This window comes from Brachyhypopomus gauderio, chromosome 1 (assembly GCF_052324685.1).
Source record: "Brachyhypopomus gauderio isolate BG-103 chromosome 1, BGAUD_0.2, whole genome shotgun sequence".
Classification (NCBI taxonomy): domain Eukaryota; kingdom Metazoa; phylum Chordata; class Actinopteri; order Gymnotiformes; family Hypopomidae; genus Brachyhypopomus; species Brachyhypopomus gauderio.
Window position 1 is genome coordinate 42,594,349 of NC_135211.1, and position 24,529 is coordinate 42,618,877.

The window sequence follows — 24,529 nt, forward strand, 5'->3', positions numbered from 1 at the left end:
ATGGCTGCCATACTTCCTTTTCCTGTCCTCACATCAGGGTTCACATTCATAATAAAAGTCTTACCCTCTAGAAACTAACAGGAAGTGATATATTCTGAAATACACCCACCCCCAATACCAAAGAAACATCAGGAAGCTACACCTCCTCCCACCACATTCCAATGAACAGTCTAGGGTACTGAAGGACTTATTCCATGGGGTCACCCATATAATCCTACCAGGAATGTAAGCGTTAATACTTAACAATAGGGATCCCATGGGTCTCCTTTATGTGGCGGTGTCACATGTCATCAGGTCTTATGCAATGTAAAACTGGGAACCAAAACTGGGAACCATATTATATATATTATGCTATGCTTATATATGAAGATCTGTAAATTCACTGTAATGTAAATTTAAAGTAAATGTAAGATTATTTCTGTAAATAATCTTACATTTGCTTTAAATTTACATTACAGTGAATTTACAGATCTTCATATATAAGCATAGCATAATGCTGATATTTTATCCTCGTGTACATTTTTAAATACTTAAATATGACCTTTTTGTAGTTTTCAGAACTGATTAGACATACAGGTGGGGTACATAGTAAATCTGTATCTCTTGCAATCAATCTTCAAGTTAAGTATTAATATTGCACTTGCAGAAAATCTAAACAAATCAAGAATGAACTAAATCAACATTCGGATAAATTTTTTCAAGGAGATTTAAAGCCTCCAAAAATATCAAGACACTGAGAGGTGCACATGTGTTCTGAAATTTAATGTTTTCATAATGTTTAATCACTTCCTGTGATGTTAACTTTCTTATTTTCTCCCTAACTCATCATTGGTGTTTGACTGAGGATTGACTACACCATCCCAGGGTTCAGTGCGAGCTCTCTCACTGTTATAGTCGTTGTTTATCAGGAATCGAGCTTGGACTCCTGGCACAATAGACAGACTGAATTCATACTCATAGATGTCATAATCACGAGTGTAATCTGGATTTGATTTCTTCTCAAAATTCACACACCATATGTAATATTCATACTTGCGATTATCATCCAGTGTACTTGTGTAGAGTCCGACCCAAGAGCTCTTAAAGACATTTGTCCAATCAGTGAAGGACTTCCTGATGTAGAGTCGAGCACAAGCATAACCTCCTTTATTATAGAGCTGCAGACTGGCATCATAACCTCTGATAGTAGTTGGTAGAACCCTGTTGGCTTCATCAAACACTGGGCCACTCCAGACACTTGTATAGTGATCAGTGTCATAGAAGAAGCCAACATCAGTCCAACTAAATCTTTTTAGTTTTATCTGCAGACCTGGATTTAGAGCTGAACTAGTGTCAATAGTTCCATAAGGTCTTCCATGAAGAGGGAAAACCTCTAGTTCAGTTTCCTCTTGATAAAGGCCTATGTTCATTTTCATTTTCAGTATATTCTCTGGTATCCCACTCCAAGTGATCCTTGCATATCCGTTTGAAGTCGATTTCACCTCGAGTTTGATGTTATTGTGTTCCTGACATTTGGGGAGAGTGTCCAGTGAACGTGCTCTTCGCCTATGAGTGTATTCAGTGCGGCAGGAAAGGCTCTGTGAATATGTGTTGACCCTGTTGGGGTTATAACCTGCGCGAATCATAAACCTGGCTAAGCCTGGAATGTTTGGATATGCTCTCTGTAAATCTGAAATGTTTTGTTCGTCATCTAAGATTTCACATACACCATCACCTGATTGGCTATTACCATATATGCATGCACCATTACTAATATCCTGAATCTCTCTGAGGAGTGATGGAAGGACCCTGTAGGTGTGGTCTGGATCATAGCCACTCCCTCTGTTTATGTCCTCATAATGCTGCGTGATGTAAACTTCTTCTATTGTGTCTTGGTTGTTTGACATTCTAATTACAACTCTATCCATGTTTCTCATTGGACCTTCTGCATTGTAGTAGTCCTGGTTTACATAGTCAGGCAACTGGTTTGCATTAGTCACACCGAGGCTCCCCAGAGAGTAGTACGCACTGTTCCAGTAAGATATGTAAGGAAGGGCTCTTCGAGTTACCCCGTCAGATATTCTATTCCCATACCAATGAAAGCCGTAATCTCCCTGCAATGGATTGAAATTACGAGGCCTCATATTGTTGTTTTGATCAATTTCAATGTTGTTGGCAATCCAGTAAAGGGTTTGGAGGCCATGTTGTGGGAATTTTTGACCAAATGTAGTTTTCTTTTTCAGGTCATGAATGGTTTTTAGCTCTTCAATGTTTTCATTGTAGTTGACAGCAGTGATGCAGGTCAAGCCCAGACAGATACAGAAACAGTAGAGTAGAACCTTCCTCTCCATCTCAAAGCCTGCAGAATCACAAAGATAAACTGTTGTATTAAAAGTTGATTAACTCTTTAATCATGTAAACTGAACAAGAACTCAATGATCAAGTGCAGATGTATATAAACTAGCTGCACTATTTTTCAGAAACTCACTTTTTCATGGTGTAAAATGTCAAAAGCAAAATTTGGCAATTTCACATTTCACTTATCAGTTTCATTTGAAAATAAAAAAAGTTAAAATTTTGCTAATCAGCATTGAATCTGATGCCTAAAGGGGTCTTTATTGTTGTCCTGCGTAGTCGTTGAGCCAAAGATGGCAGACTAGCTAACTTTATGAAGTGTGTGTATTTTATGGTAATTTTGTATTGATAGTGTCACAGCAGGCCGGTCCCACTTCACAACACTCCAGCCTAGATCACAATCACCCGCCTACTGATTATCGTTTACACCTGTCTCTACTCACGCTCCTTATAAGCCCACAGATCCTGCATGTCAGTGTTGTGTATTCCCTGCATAATCTTTGTTGTTTGTTGCTTCTGTCACCCCATTATATATAACAGCCTACTTCAAAATTAACAAGAAAAGCATAAAAAGTTTTTATTTGTTTATTCAAATATAAAAAACATACTACATATTCCATAATAGCAAATATTGGGTTTTCCCTAAGTAAATGATACAAAATGCAAAAGAGTATACATCATCTTTTTACTTTGATTTTAAGCAGACATTTTCTTTGGGGGAAAGATATTTTGACTGATATTAAAGCAAAATATAAGATTTCAATTAAATCATAAATTCCTTTAAATGTAACAGAGTAATTTGGTTCAAAGTATAATTTTATTCAGTTTAGGGTACTGCTGAAACATGAGTCAGTGTTTCTCTAGACCTATCACCTGTTAATAGGACATTTAAACAGTCAGTGTTGCTCTATTGAAACCTGTCCTACCATAAATAGTATAAATGGATGGGGGAAAAGGAAAAAAAATAAAAGATAGAAAAGCCAAATCAAAGTTAGAGTCTCACCTCAGACTGCTGTGCTGTGATGTGTCTGTCTTCTCTGTTCACCTGCTGGTCTGTCTCTTTCTGTCATCTGTCTTTTCAGACTTAAATACTTCATCCTTCAAGTAAACAAGCTGACACAAGTTGGAGGAAATATGTTCTATGTATGGTTGGATGGCAGGTAGCTAAACAAACTGACTGTGTACTGGAAAGACTTTCCCTCCAGACGATTAGATAAAATCAAGACGTGTTTTTGCGTGTGGTTTAAGACATGTCAAGACATGTTTGTGCGTGTGGTATATTCACCACTGAAATGTTGACAGATCTTATAGGATGACACCTGCTCCTCATTTCTGAAACAAGTGAAAAATTTTCCCATTGTTCCTAATATTATATTGTAATATATTTGCGCTTATCATGATGTCTAGTCCAGAAACCCTTTTAAATGGCAAAGACAATTATTACAGAAATAACGGTTGAAGTGTTATGATGTAGCGTGGTCTCCATTCAATATTGCTATTATACAATTTACATTTATGTGCAATTTTTATGTGCAATACGCTTTTTCTGCAACACTTACTCTACATTCAGTCTAATGCCTCAGTTTTTGTTTACTTTAAATGTTGTTGAGAAATGTTGTTGCCATAGAACAAATGTTATCTTATTCCAAGATAGAGACATAATGCATGATACTAGAATCATATTACTAGTTTGCTTATTTGTTGCAGAACCTTTCTTAATACAGTAAAGGGGAATAACGTTTGCCTATGTAAATATATAATAAAAACTGCACCACGTCTGTTAATAAGGTCACTTCTTCAACAGGTCTAAAGTACAATGATGTGGTAAATCTACTGACAGCTGGGTACAAAAAATGGTGGTGTCAGATGAAGCTGATAATGTGTGTGTGTGTGTGTGTGTGTGTGTGTGTGTGTGTGTGTGTGTGTGTGTGTGTGTGTGTGTGTATGCAGTGAAGTGCAAAATAGTTACACCATAGAACCAAGGGAGCAAATAAGCTGGTTGATTCTGGACAAGAAAAATACCCCACAATTATAAAATAATTATAAATGCTATCACTCCCACATTTCATTAAGCCACACGAGTCTTGTATATTGTTTAACTAATACATATTGTGTTTTCCATACTGGAAGCAAAAAGTGTTACAAACACACCCGGCCTCCCCTAATTGTACAGATTTTATAGAGAAACAGGAGGTTTTGACAGAGGTCTTCAGCTGGACAAGTAAAGTGCAAAGTAGCCTATATATAAACTTCATTAAACTGCACAAGTCATACGGAATATGTTGTACTGTGACAGAAATTATTGATTATTGACTAATCATCATTGATTAGATCATGTTTAGTTATTATAAGAGATCATTATGAACTTTATGATTTAGTATTTGTCCATTCTGACTAAGCAGAAGGACTACAATAATGAAGTAGTGTGATTCAGTGTAACCATGTTTAGTTCATATTATGCATGTGTGCTATACGTGACCCAGGTCAGGGAGAGTGCTGAGGGTAAGAGTACTCTGTTAACTGGTAGTCACTAGGCTACTAGTCTTGGGTCATTTAGCTTTCTCTGTGTTCAGAGTTGCTTCCGCTAACTCTAGGGAAGTCCATATTAGGAGATGCACACATGTGAGACAAAGTAGCCTGATGGACGCCTATGTTTTGGAACATGCTGTGCTAAAGATAACCTGCTGTTAGAACTGCTGAATTGTGTTTAAGATTGTATATAAGCAGGGGGAGTGCCCCCCTGCCTTCAGAGTTGTCATGCTTGAATGAGACTCTCATGTTTGTGTCTGTCTTGTGTCTTTGTCTTATTTATATATATATTTATATTTTTGTAATAAATTAATCATTTAACCATGTCTGAGTCCTCATCCATTTATTAGAAAATTTCCACGACAAGTACAAAACATTACGTTACGTCAAAAACCTTTTAAACAGTGTGGATGTGAGGTTAGACCTAAAGTGTAATAGATAACCGCAGTTCAAAGGCGACTGCGAGGTAAGCACAGGTAAAATATCCAAAATATCTTGAAAAAAGTTCTGCAGATATTTTATATTATATGTACATAACTATATTCTTCCAAAACAATGTACCGGACGTACAAGTGTTCAAAGAGCAAGTTCTCACAGGTCGTCATCAACTAGCGTGATGTTTTCCCCCATAGATGCACAACACATTTAACCCCATGGACATTGCGCATATTTGGGGTTCAGTACTATACTTCAGACTGTATACTTCTTTTTCAGTTCAGTTTTCAGCTCAGTTCAGTTGCTACCTGGAATATTTGCACATTTATTGTACAGTAGGCATGAATTTGTGCTGTTTGCCCACCGGGCTCCTGTATATAATAGTATATAATCTGAAGTTTTTAATCACTTTGACAAAGAACAGTATATAGTTTTAAAAGCATACACCGGCATTTGGAGGAATTCAAGCTCGGTCCATAGGACATATATGGAATGTAAACACATAAACTCCAGCTCATTTTCTTTATTATTTACTATACTATTTCTGTTTGTATATACTGTAGAAAATTGTAAATATTGACTTCTTAAATTAGTTACTTCGTTTCATTTTATTGAAGATTGCAGAGGGATATTCTCAGGTGTAAAATGCAAATGTTGGCCATGTTTTGGCATTCCTTAGATGGATAATATTCCTTATGTAGAGAATTAAACAGCATCACACAGCATTCATTTAGTTCAAAATTCAGGATACATCCATCCACCCATTCTCATCCTCTTATCTGGGGCCCTGGTCACGGGGGCAGTAGCCTAAGCAAAGAGGCCCAGGTTCCCCTCTCCCCAGCCACCTCTTCTAGCTCTTCTGGGGGGATGCCAAAGATATAATCTCTCCCACGTGACCTGTTGGACGTGCCCGGAGCGCATTATTTTAACTCTCCTGTTATGACCAGGAACATGATTATTAGATGTGCTTAAGGCAAGACACAGCAGGCAATGTGGTGTAATCTATGTGCAATCACGGGCCAAGACACTAGAGGGGGATGTCTCATGGGAATTCATATGTGTCTGATAGGGATGCACACGGAATAAGGCTGTAGGTTGTTGAACTACATGCAAGTAAAGTGAAGCCACGGAAAACCCGGTTTCGTCCTTCTTTTTGTTTTATTAAAAGAACCCAACACGACATGGTGTCAGAAGTGGCTCGTCGGAACAGGGTAGGATAGAGTGCGTTTGTATGAGAAGATAGTTGTACAGAAGTTAGTGTAGTTAGTCGAGTAGTTACTAAACTTAAGTTAGCATGTCGTAAGAGGAGCAACTGGCAGCAGCGCGGGAGCAGCAAGCCATGCCACAGGCTCAAGCACGTGCGAACGCCTCAGCAACGTTCTCAATAAATCCACCGGAATCCTTTGACTTTTCGAAGCCACAAGACTGGGAAAAGTGGATAAGACGTTTTGAACGTTTTCGGGTGGCCAGCGTCTTGGATAAATCGTCGGAAGCTAACCAGGTGAACACGCTTATATACTACATGGGTGATGAGGCAGATGATGTGTTGAGAGGGCTGTGGATAACGGACGAACAAAAACTCGTATACAGCGCAGTCAAGGACGGCTTTACGGACTTCTTCGTACCTAAAAAGAACGTGATATACCAGCGAGCCAAATTCAACATGCGAGCGCAAGGGCCAACAGAATCTGCAGACTCGTTCATCACAGCCTTGTATGCACTCGCTGAAGACTGCGGATATGGAGCACTTCGTGAGGAGCTGCTAGGCGATCGGATCGTGGTGGGCATCAGAGACGGTGCACTCTCACAGAAAATGCAGATGGAGAGGGAGCTGGACTTAGCGAAAGCCATCAACATGGTCAGGCAAGCGGAGGACATTAAACAGCAACAAACAGACATCCGAGGTAATACGCATGCAAACAAAGTGACAGTGAACGCAGTGCACAGCGACAAAGGGAAAAGACCAGCCTGGAAAAACAAAAAGCAGCCGGCGAAGTACACCAAGGATAAGAACGACACACAGGGGGCAGGACAGTCATGCCAGAGATGCGGTAAGACGCCATTTCATGCTAAATACAGTCGCCCTGCAAAGAATGCAGATTGACATAACTGTGGGAAACGTGGGCACTACGGCAAAGTGTGTAAGTCTGCCAAGCGTGTGAGTGCAGTTTCTGAAGACACAGGTGAAGACATTTTCCTTGGCACTGTAGATGCAGGCAAACAGGCATGGACAGTTGACTTAAAGATCAGAAACACTAATGTGAAATTTAAAATAGACACAGGGGATGACGTTACTGTCATACCTGAGCAAGAGTACAGACAGATATATAGGGGGGTAACCAGCAGTCTCGCACCAGGCAACAAAGTGTTGTTTGGGCCTGGGCATGTGCCACTGTCTGTAGTTGGAGTAGCCAGAGAAGTGCTGCACTGTGGGGACAAGCATACCACAGAGGACTTGTACATAGTTAGACACCTGAAGACAGCTCTACTGAGCAGACCTGCATCAGTCAACCTCAGACTGGTAGCGAGGATAGACAGCATAGACCTGGACTCAGTAAAGCAGACATACCCGAAGCTGTGTGATGGGCTAGGACTAGTACAACAGCCGTACATTATTAAGCTCAAGCCTGACGCCAAGCCTGTGTCTCTGAAAGCGCCACGACGTGTCCCACTTCCGCTGATGGGGAAAAATAAAGCAGGAGCTCCAGAGCATGGAAAAGCTCGGAGTCATCAGCCGGATTGAAGAACCAACTGAGTGGTGCTCCGGCATGGTGGTGGCACCTAAGAAGAACAAAGACGAGGTCCGAATCTGTTGACCTCTGAATGAAGCTGTACGCAGGGAAAAGTTCATCCTCCCGTCAATCGACCAGACCCTAGGTATGCTGTCAGGGGCAAAGTTCTTCTCGAAGATCGATGCCAACATGGGGTTTTGGCAAATCCCCCTGACCAAAGACTGTGCCCACTACACTACTTTCATTACCCCATTCGGACACTACTTCTTTAATCGCCTACCATTTGGCATCTTGTCTGCGCCGGAACACTTTCAGAACCGGATGGTGAAGGTGGTGGCCAGCGGTGAAAATGAGTTTGACACCCCTGATTTACACTATACTGCAGTGGCGATTCCTCTAAGACTGCAAGGGAAGCTCAGCTTCCCCTAAAATGTAAAAAAATAAGTGATCAAACATATACTGTTGTGTGTACGTCATTGACTAAATATGCGCTACAACGCGCTCAACTTTTGTTCAGAATCAGCTTCTTGTCACTGGTAACGACGTGGATTTCCTCTCACTCAGTCCCGCAGCTTCACGGTGCTTTAAACGGTGTGGACGCTGAGCGTCTACAGAGTTCAATAGCGAAGCGAAGAGTGCAGCGAAACAAGACAAGTCATTGGATAAATGCTGGGCTTTGTCTCGCCCATCGGACGCTCAGTGTCTCTGGGGGTCCATGGGGCAGTGGGCTGGCCTCAGCTGGCCCGGACGCTCAGCTTCTGCATGATGATTGGATGATCTATCTGAGGCCGAATCCCTTTTTGATTGACAGCGAAATGAGCGAATCATCGATCTTTTGGTGTAAACCTCCGCGGGAGCATTTAAATTTAATTTTTTTAATTTTCATTCTGTTCTGAGTTGAACCGGAGATTTACCTAATCCTCTTAGCGGCATTTTCTTCATTAAAAGAAACGAAGAAAGAAACGTTTCTTGTTGGTACGACAGGGTCACAGATCATTTTCTTGAAAAGGAACGGAGGGTAGAATTTACGTATAAATAAACCGACACATTTTATGATGTTGGCCGAAATTGAGCTTCCCCTCATTGAAAGACAAGCATCCGCCACTGCTATACTGGAATAAATTGATCAAAGCAAAGCTTTAGATGCAAGCTAAAAAAGGCTCGGCTAGTAGCGTTAGCTGAGCTAACCATTAGCACTAGAAGACTGGCTGCTGGTGTACGTGCCTACAATAAAAACTGATTTCAATAAAAAGTGATTTCAACGCGAGTTAATATAATTTTCATTAATTTCATTAATTTTCATCGTGGGTTTATATATATATAGTTATACAGCGAACTACACAGCATGTATTAGCTGTGAAGGATATAAAGACGTTATCCTCTGTCTATGTGGATGTTGCCTACCATTAGCAAAAGTGCATTTCTGTTTAAATTGCTGAATAAATCCCACTCAAAATTACTGTAGGCTATTATGATTCACAGCAAAATTATATTTACTGTAGAATTCACCCGCCACTGAATTTTGACCATGATGCTTTGCAGATATACAGTAACATGCTGTAAACAGGTTCTACAGTAAGAATTTGATCATTTACAGTAATAATGCTGTGAAAACTACAGTAACATGCTGTAAACAGGTTCTACAGTAAGAATTTGATCATTTACAGTAATAATGCTGTGAAAACTACAGTAACATGCTGTAAACAGGTTCTACAGTAAGAATTTGATCATTTTACAGTAATAATGCTGTGAAAGTTACAGAAATTGATTACAGTGCAGACTTGCACAAGCTGCTTGTTCTCAGCTCAGATGGACTTCAGTGTGATTCTGAATGGATCTCGATGTACATATACATATTGGCAGGGTTGCCAACTCTCACACATTGAGTGTGAGACACGCATTTGACCGTTTTCACACGCTCTCACGCCACACTTCCGATTTCTCACGGCGAAAAAAAAAATCCAGTTTATTTACCTCTGATCCACATATGATTCAATGAGTTACTAGTTCGCTCTGGCGCCAACCACCGGTGATTGATAGATCGCGATATAATACTTAATTTGTGTCCATTTTACGTTCGCCACCCCCATTTACACTCGCTACCTCCTCCACGTCAAAAGTTGGCAACCCTGTATTGGTCAGGTATGACATGGTCCTGCTTTACATTTGGCTTGTTCTTTCCCAATACAAATGCAGCACCATTTTGACCGTTTATACAAATTCCTCCATGTGAAGTCATGCCACGCTAACTCAAATGCATTTAAGTGTGAAATATTGACATGTCTGATAAGGCAAATAAGCCAGTGATGCTCTCTCATGTGACTGGACACAATGAAGTTCTGATGTTTCGCACATCCATGTCTTCCCCAAACACTATGAAGTGTTGTCTCAGCTCAGCGTTTCCCACCCGAGGCGTGAGGAGTGACTTCTAACCTGGTTGGATTGATTTGTGTCACTTTAATGCCCAGACTTGCATGTGTTGCTTGTTATTCTCAGGTCTCTGTGTTTGTATTATGTTGTCTGAGTGTTGCTCCTTATACCTCCAGATCATTTTGTAATTAAATTTAGTTCCCTTGACTTGGGGACTACAGAAAGTAAAGATGACCTGTTTAAAATGTTTGGTAAAAAGGTAAAACATGAATTCAGAAAATTCCCCACCAGGATTCCCAAACTGCTTGTTCTCATCGTTCAAAAGCCACACATGAATGGCCTTGATCTGCAACTCTGCTGCCCACACCTGCAGCGTTGTCAGGGTAGGTGTAAGTTCAATACCATGGAAGAGAAACTATACTAGACTATACTATTCTATACTATTCAGACTATACTATTATAATCAGAATATACTCTTCAAATGTGAATAGACTATACTATTCTATTCAGTGTGAAAAGACTACACTATTATATTCAGACAATACTATTCAGGTGTGAAAAGACTTTATTATTCTATTCAGACTGTACAATTCAGATATGAATATAACATCATCCATTCAGAGCCAAACTACGAGACAGTTGAGCATTTTTGAGCTACAAGATTTTCAGCAAATGTACAGCATATAAGAACGGAGAGACAACACCATCGTGTATGTGTCCACACTTCCCATTTGGACAGAGACATGCACATTTCATCCAGAGTTCCTCTGTACAGCTGTCACGTCCAGCCCCTCCCTCCTCCCTGGTCCCGCCTAGCTCCCCGCTCCCATTCGTTCCTCCCTCTGTCTGTCACGCCCCCGTCGTCAGTCTCGTACACCTGAGTCTTGTTCCACCGTCGTGTTTCCGTGTATAAAAACCCCCTCGTGTTTTACCCCGGTGTCGGTCATTCCTTGCACGGTAATCCTTTGCTCCTTCTCTATCTCGTTTCTCCCTAAGACCTGTTACTCCCGCTTTTCATGTTCTCCCTTTGACTTCGCTCCCTGTCTGTTTGTTTATTGTTCCCAGTGTCTAGCGCTTGTGTTCTGAGTATGTCCCCTCGTTAGTATTCCTTATATTATTCTATCTGGCTGTCTGTTTGGGTTATCCTACTGTTATGCTTTAGCGTTTCTTGTGTCTAGTTTCCCCGGTTTTCATGGTTGCTTATGTGGTTACAGTTTGTTAGTTGTGTGTTCATGCGTATACTTGTTCCCAGTTGTTTAACGTACCCGTTTAGTTCATGCTCTCTCCCCGTTAGTTTGCTTAGCTCCCTCTGTCTTCCGTGTCCTTATCGTGTTTGTATCCCCTTTTCATTAAAAACTACTAATAACTCTGCATTTGCGTCATGCCTGCCCGTCGCAAACGTTACAGAATGACCGACCAGTTTAACGCGACGCAGCAGAGTTCTGATACGCTGGTTGTGTCTATACAACCGTTTGACAGGGATGCTTTCAACGAGCAGTTGGATTCCATCCAAGCCATACTCGGTAAAGACGCTGATGGGAAACCTGTGGCGCTACCCTCTCTCTGTCTAGTCCCTGAGGTGTACGATGGTGAGAAAGGGTTGGTCAGGAGCTTTCTCCTCCAATGTGAGGGTTACTTACGATTCCTCACGATACCTAAGCCACCTGAGGACATACAGGTCATATTTATGCGGTCGTTGTTGAAGGGGAAAGCCTTAGAGTGGGCCAACATTGTCCTTGCGCACCGGGTTACCGATGCATGGACTGTGGAGGGGTTTAGCCGGACATTATGTGAAAGGTTTGGTGGAGGTGTATTTGAGTCTGCTCCTCAGTGTCGACGGGGAGTGCCTGCGGACCTGTTGGTCAGCAGTGGGATCGAGACCTCCACACCCCTCGACGACACCAGCACTGCAGCCCGGCCTCACGACGACGCCGTCCCAGCCTACGGTGACCGCATCCCGGAAGCCACTCCCCGAAGGCCCCCCAAGAATTTTTTGGGGGGACGCAGTGGCCACTCACCGCAGGAGTGGCCAGCTCGGACCCGGGATGACGTCAGTGTGGCGGACACGCCCCCCGATGACGTCGGCCCGGTGGTCACGCCCCCCGATGACGTCGGCCCGGTGGTCACGCCCCCCGATGACGTCGGCCCGGCCGCCACGCCCCCCGATGACGTCGGCCCGGCCGCCACGCCCCCCCGATGACGTCGGCCCGGCCGCCACGCCCCCCGATGACGTCGGCCCGGCCGCCACGCCCCCCGATGACGTCGCCTCGGTGGACACGCCCTCCGATGACGTCGCCTCGGTGGACACGCCCTCCGATGACGTCGCCTCGGTGGACACGCCCTCCGATGACGTCGCCTCGGTGGACACGCCCTCCGATGACGACTGCACGGCGACCTCACCCTCCGATGACGTCTTCACGGCGACGCCGCCTGTTCCCGCTCCCCGCCAGCGGGCTCCGCCTGTTCCCGCTCCCCGCCAGCGGGCTCCGCCTGTTCCCGTTCCCCGCCAGCGGGCTCCGCCTGTTCCCGTTCCCCGCCAGCGGGCCCCGCCTGTCTCCGCTGCCCGCCAGCGGCCCCCGCCTGTCTCCGCTGCCCGCAAGTGGCCCCCGCCTGTCTCCGCTGCCCGCCAGCGGCCCCCGCCTGCTCCCGCTGCCCGCCAGCGGCCCCCGCCTGCTCCCGCTGCCCGCCAGCGGCCCCCGCCTGCTCCCGCTGCCCGCCAGCGGCCCCCGCCTGCTCCCGCTGCCCGTCAGCGGGCCCCACCTGTTCCCGCTGCCTGTCGACCGGTCCCTGCGGCCCCTCCGCCGGCCTCCGCTGTTCCTCAGCCGGACCTGCCGGTACCCCTGGACCCTTCCCTGGCTCCCCTGGACCCTCCTCCGGCTCTGCCGGTTCCCCCGGACACTCCTCAGCCCACGCCAGTCCCCACGGTAACTGCCTTGCCCGCCTGTGGGCCTGGGGCTGGTTCCAGGCTGAACTGTCCGAACACTGACACTCATGTTAATCCTGTTTTACACTCACCTGTGTTCCCTTTTTTGCCCTGTCCCCTCCCTGGCTTCCTGTTGGTCCCCGTTCCTGTGTGCTTGTCTGTCCGCGTCCGCGTGCCTGTCCCTGTGTCCGTCCTTGGTGGTGTCCTCCATGTCCCTGTGCCAGTCTCTGTTCCCCAGGTAGTCACCCACTTTGTTCCCGTCCCTGTCTCCGTTGTCCTCCGTCTGTTTGCCTCTGTGTCCCAGCCTGCCCTAGTGTCCAGTCCTGTACCCTTGACCACGCCTTGTCCGGCCCCCTTGGTCTCGCCCCCTGTGTCGACCCCCTGTCCTGTCTCGTCTGGCCCCGTTCCTTGTCCTGATCCTCCCGTGCGTTCGGTGCCCAAGCCATTGTGTCCGTCCTGCCCCGTGTCTGTTGTCCCCGCCCCGGCCTCGTCCTCTCGTTTCCCTCTGTGCCGTGGTGTCTCTGTCCCCAACGTCTGTCCGATCCTCCCTGGTTGGCGTGCCCCGGAGTTGCACGCCTTGAGGGGGGGTTATGTCACGTCCAGCCCCTCCCTCCTCCCTGGTCCCGCCTAGCTCCCCGCTCCCATTCGTTCCTCCCTCTGTCTGTCACGCCCCCGTCGTCAGTCTCGTACACCTGAGTCTTGTTCCACCGTCATGTTTCCGTGTATAAAAACCCCCTCGTGTTTTACCCCGGTGTCGGTCATTCCTTGCACGGTAATCCTTCGCTCCTTCTCTATCTCGTTTCTCCCTAAGACCTGTTACTCCCGCTTTTCATGTTCTCCCTTTGACTTCGCTCCCTGTCTGTTTGTTTATTGTTCCCAGTGTCTAGCGCTTGTGTTCTGAGTATGTCCCCTCGTTAGTATTCCTTATATTATTCTATCTGGCTGTCTGTTTGGGTTATCCTACTGTTATGCTTTAGCGTTTCTTGTGTCTAGTTTCCCCGGTTTTCATGGTTGCTTATGTGGTTACAGTTTGTTAGTTGTGTGTTCATGCGTATACTTGTTCCCAGTTGTTTAACGTACCCGTTTAGTTCATGCTCTCTCCCCGTTAGTTTGCTTAGCTCCCTCTGTCTTCCGTGTCCTTATCGTGTTTGTATCCCCTTTTCATTAAAAACTACTAATAACTGCATTTGCGTCATGCCTGCCCGTCGCAAACGTTACAACAGCACATGTGAACTCTACAGTCTTATGTTCCATCCGTCTACCTCATTGTCTTCCTGTACAGACATTCATACATTTTACCAACACAGTAAAGAAAGCTTCTTTTTTAATTAACTCTATATCAATCAATTTATATCTCCAGTCATGGAGTTGCGTAACTTTAATCCATTGCCCATACTTGCACAAGCTGCTTGTTGTTCTCAGCTCAGATGGACTTCAGTGTGATTCTGAATGGATCTCAATGTACATATACATATTGGTCAGGTATGACATGGTCTTGCTTTACATTTGGCTTGTTCTTTCCCAATACAAATGCAGCACCATTTAGACCAGGGGGGTATTCCAGAAAGCGGGTTTAACAAACTCTAAACTTAACCCTGAACTCTGAGTTGTCTTACCCCAATCTGACATACTCAAGAGTTTTTGGTTCCAAAACGGTAGCTGCTAGAGAAAGGCAGAGAACAGCATGTCAAAAAATTGCCAACAGAGTTAATGCGTGAGTGAAAATTATTTTTTTATATTTACCAGAATGGCATGATTATATTATTATATTCTCCACATTTATAATACTGTATTGAGTTTTAAAATATTTTTTTAATTGAACACTTACTAATTCCAGGTCTAATCTGAGTGGTGTAAAACACACATGCCATCAGATAAAAATGAAGTGGGCCTATAAGAATATAGTACAAAGTGGTATGGCTGTACATAACTATATCTTATTCTTAAAATATATTCTAAAATATATTTATTTACAGGAAAAATGAAATAATGAAACATAACAGTGAATTTGACTGTAATGTATATTAAAAGGTTACATGGTGGGGGGGGTGGTGGTGCATGACTTAATGTGAAAAGCAGTGATTGCAGATGGAGTCTCTGACAACTCTACCATCTCTATTGTCACCCACATGCATGTAAGGTTCCTCGTCTGTGGGCATGTCAGAGATGGTAGGCTGTCGCTCTCCCTGGATGGTTACAATGTTGTGTAATACCACATGTGGCACGCCCTATCAGGGGTAACTCTGAGCCCCTTCAGGCACTGGAACCTGGCCTCAAGGATTCCTAGGGTCATTTCAGTTCTTGCCCTGGTTTTGCCGTGGGCCTGATTGTAGTGGGACTGTGGTCCAGGTGCAGGATCTGAATAGGGAGTCATGAGGTATGGGGCAGGCAGGGACACGGGCATAATAGGGGGGGGGGGGGGTTGTCCCCTGCAGTGTTTACGGAAACAAACCTCTGTGCTATTATTAGGCTGGATTTGTGGTGATTTTGGATTGGTTTCTTTAAAAATGTCCACGACATTGGATCTAGTATTTTTGCGGATATTGACCTCATTTCCGATACGTGGTTTGAATGTAAACTGTTGTTAATCTACTACACACATAATGCCCAAATATTCCAAATGTAAAGCTGAAACAAATCAAGAGTTAAATAATGCCGACAGCAGATTTCTCATGAGGAGATGAAGACGTGTTTTTGCGGAACCATTTTTTTTAATTAGAGTACGTGTTTGCTCGTATTTGTGTCAGCTGACATGGGGAGGGCACTTTTACTTGAAGGATGAAGTATTTAAGTCTGATGAGACAGCTGACAGAAAAAGAGACGGACCAGCTGGTGGACAGATAAGACAAATCACAGCACAGTAGTCTGAGGTGAGACTGATATTCTGTTACACTTTGTTTCTTCCTCAAACATTGACATTATGTTTTAATAGATCAAACACCATAAAAGGGGGTGGCACAGCAGTAGCAGTAGCTTCCCATCTAACAATATTGGATTAGATTTTTTGAAAATGCCAACATGAGTTTTTTTATGTAATGTTCATGTGCTTTCTAAGACAGTTGTGTGGACTGTAATATTGATATTTTAATTCAATTGTATGTTTACTTAATTAAACACAGAGGTACTACAATTAGAACTTACTTTCACTAAAACTGACCAGTATTTAGACCACAGTCACTATTACTGAACTGTTTAGGTTACCATCACTATTACTGACCTGTATTTAGACTACAGTCACTATTACGACCTGTGTTTAGACTACACGCAGTGCTTCTCAAATAGTGGGGCGCAGTGCAGTGCCTGGGGGGGCGTGCATGTGACCTGGTTTAAGCCTTATTTATAATTTCGCGAGTGGCCGTAGCGCTCAACTCCGCCCACCTCGTGCGAACCTCTGCGAATGGCGGAGGCGTTTATACTCTCCAAATAAGGAACATTTGCCTGACGAATTTTAATGTGTTTCAGGTTTGAAATGTGCTGGAATTTTGGCTTAAGTACTTGAAATTGCTTTAAATTGTAACTACTTAGTTTCACAACAAACCCTAGCTGTCTGACTGAACAGTTCTCTTTACATTAACAAATATGAGAGAACGTGAAGACGTTAAGATTAAAGTGGGTTAAAGTGTTAATCTATTAATCAATTGATGTTGCAAATTAATGTTGCTGATCAAGTTGAACTCATTATTATTTATTGATTTTATTTAATTTCATTTTTCAGTATCAAATGCCAGTCAGTTCAAAAATGTTTCTAGTTTAAATAAGGATCTCATTTTTTTCCCATTTCATGCAAACTGATGCACTTCACTTCATGATGCAATTGTTTCTGTTACAAACCAAAAATCAAAGTTAATAAAATAATAATTTGTTATTTCTTCAGTGTTAATAAGGACCTTATTAATGTGTACTTATAACAATTTTATAGATAAATGATACTACAGTTGGCGTATAAAAACACATTTTTATCCCATTTTGTCATGTATGGGGTTTATATGCCCACAGAACGCGAATGTTACCGGGCGGGGTGACAAATTAAATATTATGTTGCGATCGATCGCTCGCCAGTGGTTGGTGCCAGAGCAAACTAGTAACTCATTGAATCATAAATATCGAGCCGAGGTAAATAAACTAGATTTTTTTCCGGCGTGAGAAATCTGATGTGTGGCGTGAGAGCGTGTGAAGACAGTCAAATGCGTGATGTCTCACGCTCAATGCGTGAGAGTTGGCAACCCTAAAATTGCTGTATCCTCAAATGCTTCCACGCTGCCTCCGACTGGAGAACTCGGTTGCCTTTCTTGAATCTTGCACTAAAGTTTCTGAGAAAATTCTTACACGCATTGCTGAATGAAATGTGTTGTCTTCTTATTCTGCAGGGTTCATGATGAAGTGGAGTTCAGTCCTGCACTGTTTCTGCCTCTGTCTGATTTTGGCCATTGCCACTGATCCAAAGAAATTAAGAAGCATCGATGACCTTAAAAACACTGATTTTGGTAAAAAATACCCACGACTCGGTTTATTTCTACTATATTTTGTTGCACTCAACATTAACATTGATCAAAATTATGTCATTAGGCTTCAGAACATAGATCCGACTCAAGGAGATTTTGGCTTTCATCTGTATCGTAACTACGAAAGAACCTTACCCGACTTAGACCTAGGCACGGAATACTATAGTTTGGGCAACCTCAATGACCAAAAAGTGAGAAGTAGATTTCCTGGCTATGTCACACACCAGTACGGTGTGAGATTAAACAATAATGACTTGAGAAACCTAGACAGAATTGTGATTCTTCTGTTTGATCGACGAATAGAAGAAGTGTACATCACACAGCATTTAGACAGAATTGGTGGGAGTGGCTATGACCCAGACAACACCTACAGGGTCAGTCCACAACTCTTGATGGAGATTCAAAACCTTCCTACATTACAGTCACAAAATCGTTACTCTAGTATGCAGTCCACAGGTTCATACCCTGGACGTTTATTAGAGCTTCTGGATCGGGTCAATTATGACTCTACCGGGTGGGACAATGTATTTTCAAATGCCTTTGACTGCCAAGATATTCCTTTCACTGATGATTATCACCAAAAACATGACATAAATCAGCAGTCTGAAGAAGACTATGGTTCAGTGTATCTGGGTCCGGTCAATAATGAAAACCAGCATTCCAGAAAACGTAGCAAAAATCTGTGCAGTGGAGACGAGGAGATCCAGGAGAAAGGGACAAGCAAAAAAAAAAAAAAGGAGTAATATACCGAGAAATCCAGAAATGAAAGTCTTATTCGTTAAGAAACTCGTGAAAGTTTTCAGTGTTACCATCTTAAAGATGGATATGCTTGGAAGTGCTTTGACAATTTTCAAAATACTTTCCCATGGATAGGATTCTACAGAAATTTCATGGATGGGAATGACAATATGCAACATTCCAGTGAGCCATAAGCTTCTTGAAAGTACCAAAAGATGTCTACATTGAGGATTATGACTATGAAATCTAGTAATATCAGTCTAACATGGCTATTGGACCTGAGGCACAGATACGATTCATGTTGGACGACAGCTGCAACAATGTGCTAGCTCACTGTAACGTCTGGGAGGGTATATCATACGTCATCAGTCACGGTTGAGTTACAACAAATAAATAAATAAATGAAGGATTTGTATAAAATCCTACAAAGAAATATTGGAATACATAAATAAAACCTCTTGTGGTGTTTGTGTCCAAACAGTTGGTATTGGTAAAATTGGTATTTGTCACGTAGGGCAACGCCCCCTCTCGTAGCTGTCACTCTGGGTTCCCTGCCCTGCTCGTTTATTTTGATGATTCCTCGTTTGTTACCACGCCCCTGTGTCATTGTCATCACCTGTCCCTAGTTTGGTTCTATGTATATAAGTCCCGTCATTCCCCAGTCGTGTCATCCGTGATTTTGGCTATCAGTTGGTTTGTTCATCCTGTCGGTTCGTGCTTTCGTGAGTTTACGCTGTGTTTCTGTTTTCCGTGTTTGTTTTGCCTGCTCCGTGTCTCCCGTCGTGTTTAAGTTCCCTGTCCCATTATGCCCGTGTACCTTACCTGTTCTGGCTGCCCTCCCGGTTTGACCCACGCCTGTCCTTTCGACTCTGATTTTGGTATTCCCTTTAATAAATCTCGCTCCTCTCAGCGATTGTGTCCGTCTCCTCGCTCCGTAGCGCGAGCTACGTTACAGTATTATACTATATATTGGAAGATGAATCTCATTTAGGAATTCCCTGGAAGGCATTTATGTGTCTTGGTTAGTCAGTGATAGTTTAAGCTGTGTGGAGTTTCTGGTTTTATGGTTTATTCGTTCATTCCATTTGTTTTTTTTTCACTGCTAATAACTTGTTGGTGATTTATGCATATATATACACTGTAAAAAAAAACAGTTTTTTTACAGGTTTTTCCCAATAAATTTTACAGTTTTTTCCTGTATTTTAAAATGACAGGGAAAGTGTATTACAATTACCAGAACAAACTGTTTATTTAAAAATGTCATGTGATTTAACAAGAAAAATCTGTATAAATTAAATACATTATAAATCTGTTTTTTAACAATTCTTAGATAATAATTTTAACTAAACAAACTGTAAAAAGAAAGTAATATTGATTAATCTTAATGAGACAAAGTAATAGAATCTTCTGGAATTAATTTCAAGGAAATATTACAAGACAACATTGATGCATGTTTTAATTTAAGTTTTGACATGTTAAATATGTGATTTTCATGTTATAAAAGTGAGTAAAAAGTAAAATGTTCTTGACTGTGATTTATTTTTATATTTATAACATACATAAAGAGTTAAGGCGTTCCAGATCCATCTCATTTTCAATCCACTATTAAATATGCACTGTATCTGTATCACTGTATCTACACTGTAAACCCGGATTAGGTTTTAATAAATTATTTTAGTAATCATTAATTATTATTTCATGTTTCATAAAAAATATTGCCATTACTAAATAAAACTAGTTGTTATCATTATTGAGCTGAAATAGGCATTGCAATGATCATGTTAAGTAAAGATAACTGAATATGTTAAGTTTATGATTGGTAGGGGTGGGGCCTGTTTGAATCGGACCACTGCACAGTGTGCATGAAGAGTTGTTCTGGTTGTGCATATTGTTTGAAGAACCTTTCGTTATCACCCCGCTGCAGCCCAAATGCATGAGTTTTGAAATCAGTGTTTCTTCAAATGAGTATTTGCAACGTCAGCTTTCAGTGCATGTAACTTATTTAGTTAACGCGTAATATATTCTTATCGGTTCATATAGTGCTAGAACATGTGTCTGGCATTCCTGTCCGATCATAGTTTAACTATAACCGTAGCGTTGAAATGTGTGTTCTGACGGTTCGGAGTTTATGGCTCATTTTAACTATTAATGTTATATATATTTTTATATTGAAGCGTCGGTCCAATGGGGGACGGCTGTAACGTGGCTCGCGCCACGGAGCGAGGAGACGGACACAATCGCTGAGAAGAGCGAGATTTATTGCAGGGCATTCCACAATCGTCATCGTAGTGGCAGGCAGGGGTCATAACAGGAGAGCCATCAAGGTTGGACAGGTACAGGGGCATAACGACACGGAAAGCAACAAACGACAGCAGGGCAACACGAAACTGAGAAACACATAAACGGTCAGACATCCAAAACAACCGACAACCAGACTGGGGAAATACAGGGACTATATGAACACTGAACTAAACTAGGAACAGGTGGGGACGATTATGACAGGGGCGTGGCGGACAATCAGGGAATCTCAGAGACAACGAGCGGGGCAGGGTAAACAGGCACGGAACACAGACACGAGGGAACCCAGAGTGGCAGCCACGAGAGGGGGCGTTGCCCTACGTGACAACGGCGCTACTTCCCATGAGTCTCTGCGACTCCGGTATCGTTATCTGTTAATGTGATGTCTATGCATGTGTTGATTAATTGTGTACTTGATTATGTGCATTACTTGGTTTAAGTCCCCCTTCATCAATTTATGTAGTTGTACTGTGTGAATTATTCTATGCCATGTTTGTGTAGTGTTGTCGTGTTATTGCCGTTCTCTCATGTTTTGTGTCTAAATTAAGTCTCTTCTGCGTGATCGTGGGGTCTGGCGTGATTATGTTGTTGAGGCAGTTTGAATTTAAAAAGCCTTGTGCTGCGGTGGATCTGTTTGCTACCTCTCCTTCCTACACCACACTGCAATATTGTTATAATTGAATGTGAACTAGAGTAAAGACCACATTCAATTTTAGGAATATTTCCTTTAAAATGACAGTGTTGCATGTTAAGTGTTATAATCACCGTTTTTTTACAGTTTATGTATGTTTTTTAATTTACAATACTTATCTGTTTTTTTACATAAACTGTAAAAAAACGGTAATTTTCTGGAAACGGGGGCGCCAGAAAATTGCCGTTTTTTTTACAGTTTATGTATGTTTTTAAATTTACAGTACTTATCTGTTTTTTTACAGTAATTTTCTGGCGCCCCCATTTCCAGAAAATTACCGTTTTTTTACACTTTATATACACCAGTGGCGATTGCTCTAAGACTGCAAGGGAAGCTCAGCTTCCCCCTAAAATGTCAAAAAATAAGTGATCAAACATATACTGTTGTGTGTACATGTCATTGACTAAATATGCGCTACAATGCGCTCAACTTTTGTTCAGAATCAGCTTCTTATCACTAGTAACGACGCGGCTTTCCTCTCACTCAGTCCCGCAGCTTCACAGCGCTTTATACGGTGTGGACGCTGAGCGTCTACAGAGTTCAATAGCGAAGCAAAGAGTGCAGCGAAACGAGACAAGCCATTGGATAAATGCTGTGCTTTGTCCCGCCCATCGGACGCTCAGCGTCTCTGGGGGTCTATGGGGCAGTGGGCTGGCCTCGGCTGGCCCGGACGCTCAGCTTCTGCATGATGATTGGATGATCTGTCTGAGGCTGAATCCCTTTTTGATTGACAAGCGAAATGAGAGAATTAGCAATCTTTTGGTGTAAACTTCCTCGGGAGCATTTATTTTAATTTTTTTTTTTTTTTTCATTCTGTAGTTGAAACGGAGATTTTCCTAATCCTCTTAACAGCATTTTCTTCGTTAAAAATGACTAGTAACAAATCGAGCTTCTATTTCTGGTGGTTTTTGTTGTAGCTGCTTGTGTTTGGAGACTGACTTCTATCACTCACCCGAAATTGAGCTTCCCCTCCTTGAAAGACCAGCATCCGCCACTGATTATATATATATTTGTTATCAAATATTGTATCAAATATTACTGTATAATAAGAAATAAATGTAAAGGTGTTGCACAAAAAATATTTTAAAATTATTTTACATAAAGTAGTGCAGAGAACAACTTTTAAATATAAATTGTAACGAATCAAGGGGATGGGTGTGACGCAAATGCAAGAAATGTTGTATTAAATAAAACAGGCAACGGACCACACAAAGGAAAATAACTAGGTAAAGCGGTAAGTAAACTAAGGAGAACATGCGAAAGACAAAACTGAGAACCTACAAGAACAACTTAGCAAACAGAGTACAAACATGAAACGACAAACCTCAATAAATACTGAAACACCAAAGCGCGTACTTGATTCAAACAGGACAGGAACACAGCACTAAAACACAGACCAATACACAGAAGCATGAAACACAATCGCTGGAAACATTAATAACACACATTGAACCAGGACAGAATAAACAAGTGAACACGGATACACACACGCAGACACACTACTACAAACTAAACCTACCGGGGAAACCAACTGATGGGGAGAAGTGTACAAAGGAATAACCAAATATTTAAACAAAGAAACAAGACCAAATCAGGCAAGTCAAATCAGAACTAACCCAATAACCACGAGGGAGAAATGAAGGGAAGAAACAGGACGCTACAGGACGCTGAATGCGGAGAGGAAAAGGCACAAGGAAGAACAGGGACATAGCAAACACAATGACCGACGACGAGTGGATAAAACAGAGGGGATTAACAGGGAGCAGTCCACTCCCTGTACCAGTTGCAGAATATCAGTCTGTCCCTGATGTTCTCTTCTCTGGAAAAAAGTGGCTTCTTTGCTGCCCTCCTTGAGACCAGGCCTTGCTCCAAGAGTCTCCACCTCACAGTGCGTGCAGATGCACTCACACCTGCCTGCTGCCATTCCTGAGCAAGTTCTGCACTGCTGGTAGCCCGATCCCGCAACTGAAACACTTTTAAGAGACGGTCCTGGTGCTTGCTGGTCTTTCTTGGGCGCCCTGGAGCTTTTTTGGCAACAATGGAACCTCTCTCCTTGAAGTTCTTGATGATGCAATAGATTGTTGACTGAGATGCAATCTTTCTAGCTGCGATCCGTGTAGGCCATTTTTGTGCAGTGTAATGATGACTGCACGTGTTTCTTTAGAGATAACCATGGTTAACAGAAGAAAAACAATGATGCCATTGCAGGGCCCTTACTTAATATGATTAACTCTTCCCTTAACCTAGTGTACGTGCCCAAACAATTAAAATATAGACCCATTTCTAATCTCCCATTTATCTCTAAAATTCTAGAAAAAGCAGTTTCCAATCAGTTAAACCACTATCTCCAATCAAATAGTATCCATGAAAAGTTCCAATCAGAATTTAGACCAAACCACAGCACTGAAACAGCTTTACTCAGGGTAGTGAATGGTAAATTTACTAATATCAGCCAATAATGGGCTCGTCTCGTTCCTTATACTGTTAGATCTTAGTGCAGCTTTTGATACTGTAGACCACAACATTTTGCTGGATAGACTAGAAAACACGGTAGGTATTAAAGGAGTCGGACTCTCCTGGTTTAGATCATATTTGACCGACCGCTTCCAATGTGTAAGAGTTAATAATAAAACCTCTAAATCTGTGCAGGTTAAATATGGTGTCCCACAAGGGACAGTCCTAGGACCACTTCTATTCACACTGTACATGTTACCCTTAGGCGAGATTATGCATAAGCACGACATCAGTTTCCACTCCTACGCAGACGACACTCAGCTATATTTATCGGCAAAACCCGATGATTTAGGGAGACAAGATACGTAATGTAGCTGTCACGTAGGGCTACGCCCCCTTTCCTAGCTGTCACTCCGGGTTCCCTCGTGTCTGTGTTTCTTGCCCGTTCATCCCGCCCAGCTTGTCTGTTTCTATGCTTTTCCCATTGTCTTCCACGCCCATATCATCAGTGTTGTCACCTGGT

General features: G+C 42.6%; 1 protein-coding gene and 1 long non-coding RNA gene across 2 annotated transcripts; one reads left to right on the forward strand and one right to left on the reverse strand.

Moving 5' to 3' along the window:
- Positions 1–471: 471 nt before the first annotated feature.
- Positions 472–3,470, reverse strand: LOC143527544 (uncharacterized). The gene is made up of 2 exons (XM_077022835.1): positions 3,338–3,470; positions 472–2,338 (listed from the first exon to the last, which is right to left on the reverse strand). Exon 2 carries the CDS (start codon positions 2,328–2,330, stop codon positions 807–809), a length of 1,524 nt encoding a protein of 507 aa, XP_076878950.1. The 5' UTR covers positions 2,331–2,338; positions 3,338–3,470; the 3' UTR covers positions 472–806.
- Positions 3,471–15,776: 12,306 nt separating this feature from the next.
- On the forward strand, positions 15,777–20,092 carry LOC143521184 (uncharacterized). The gene is made up of 2 exons (XR_013132687.1): positions 15,777–16,193; positions 17,691–20,092. It is a non-coding gene; the product is annotated as an uncharacterized LOC143521184 (long non-coding RNA).
- Positions 20,093–24,529: the final 4,437 nt, after the last annotated feature.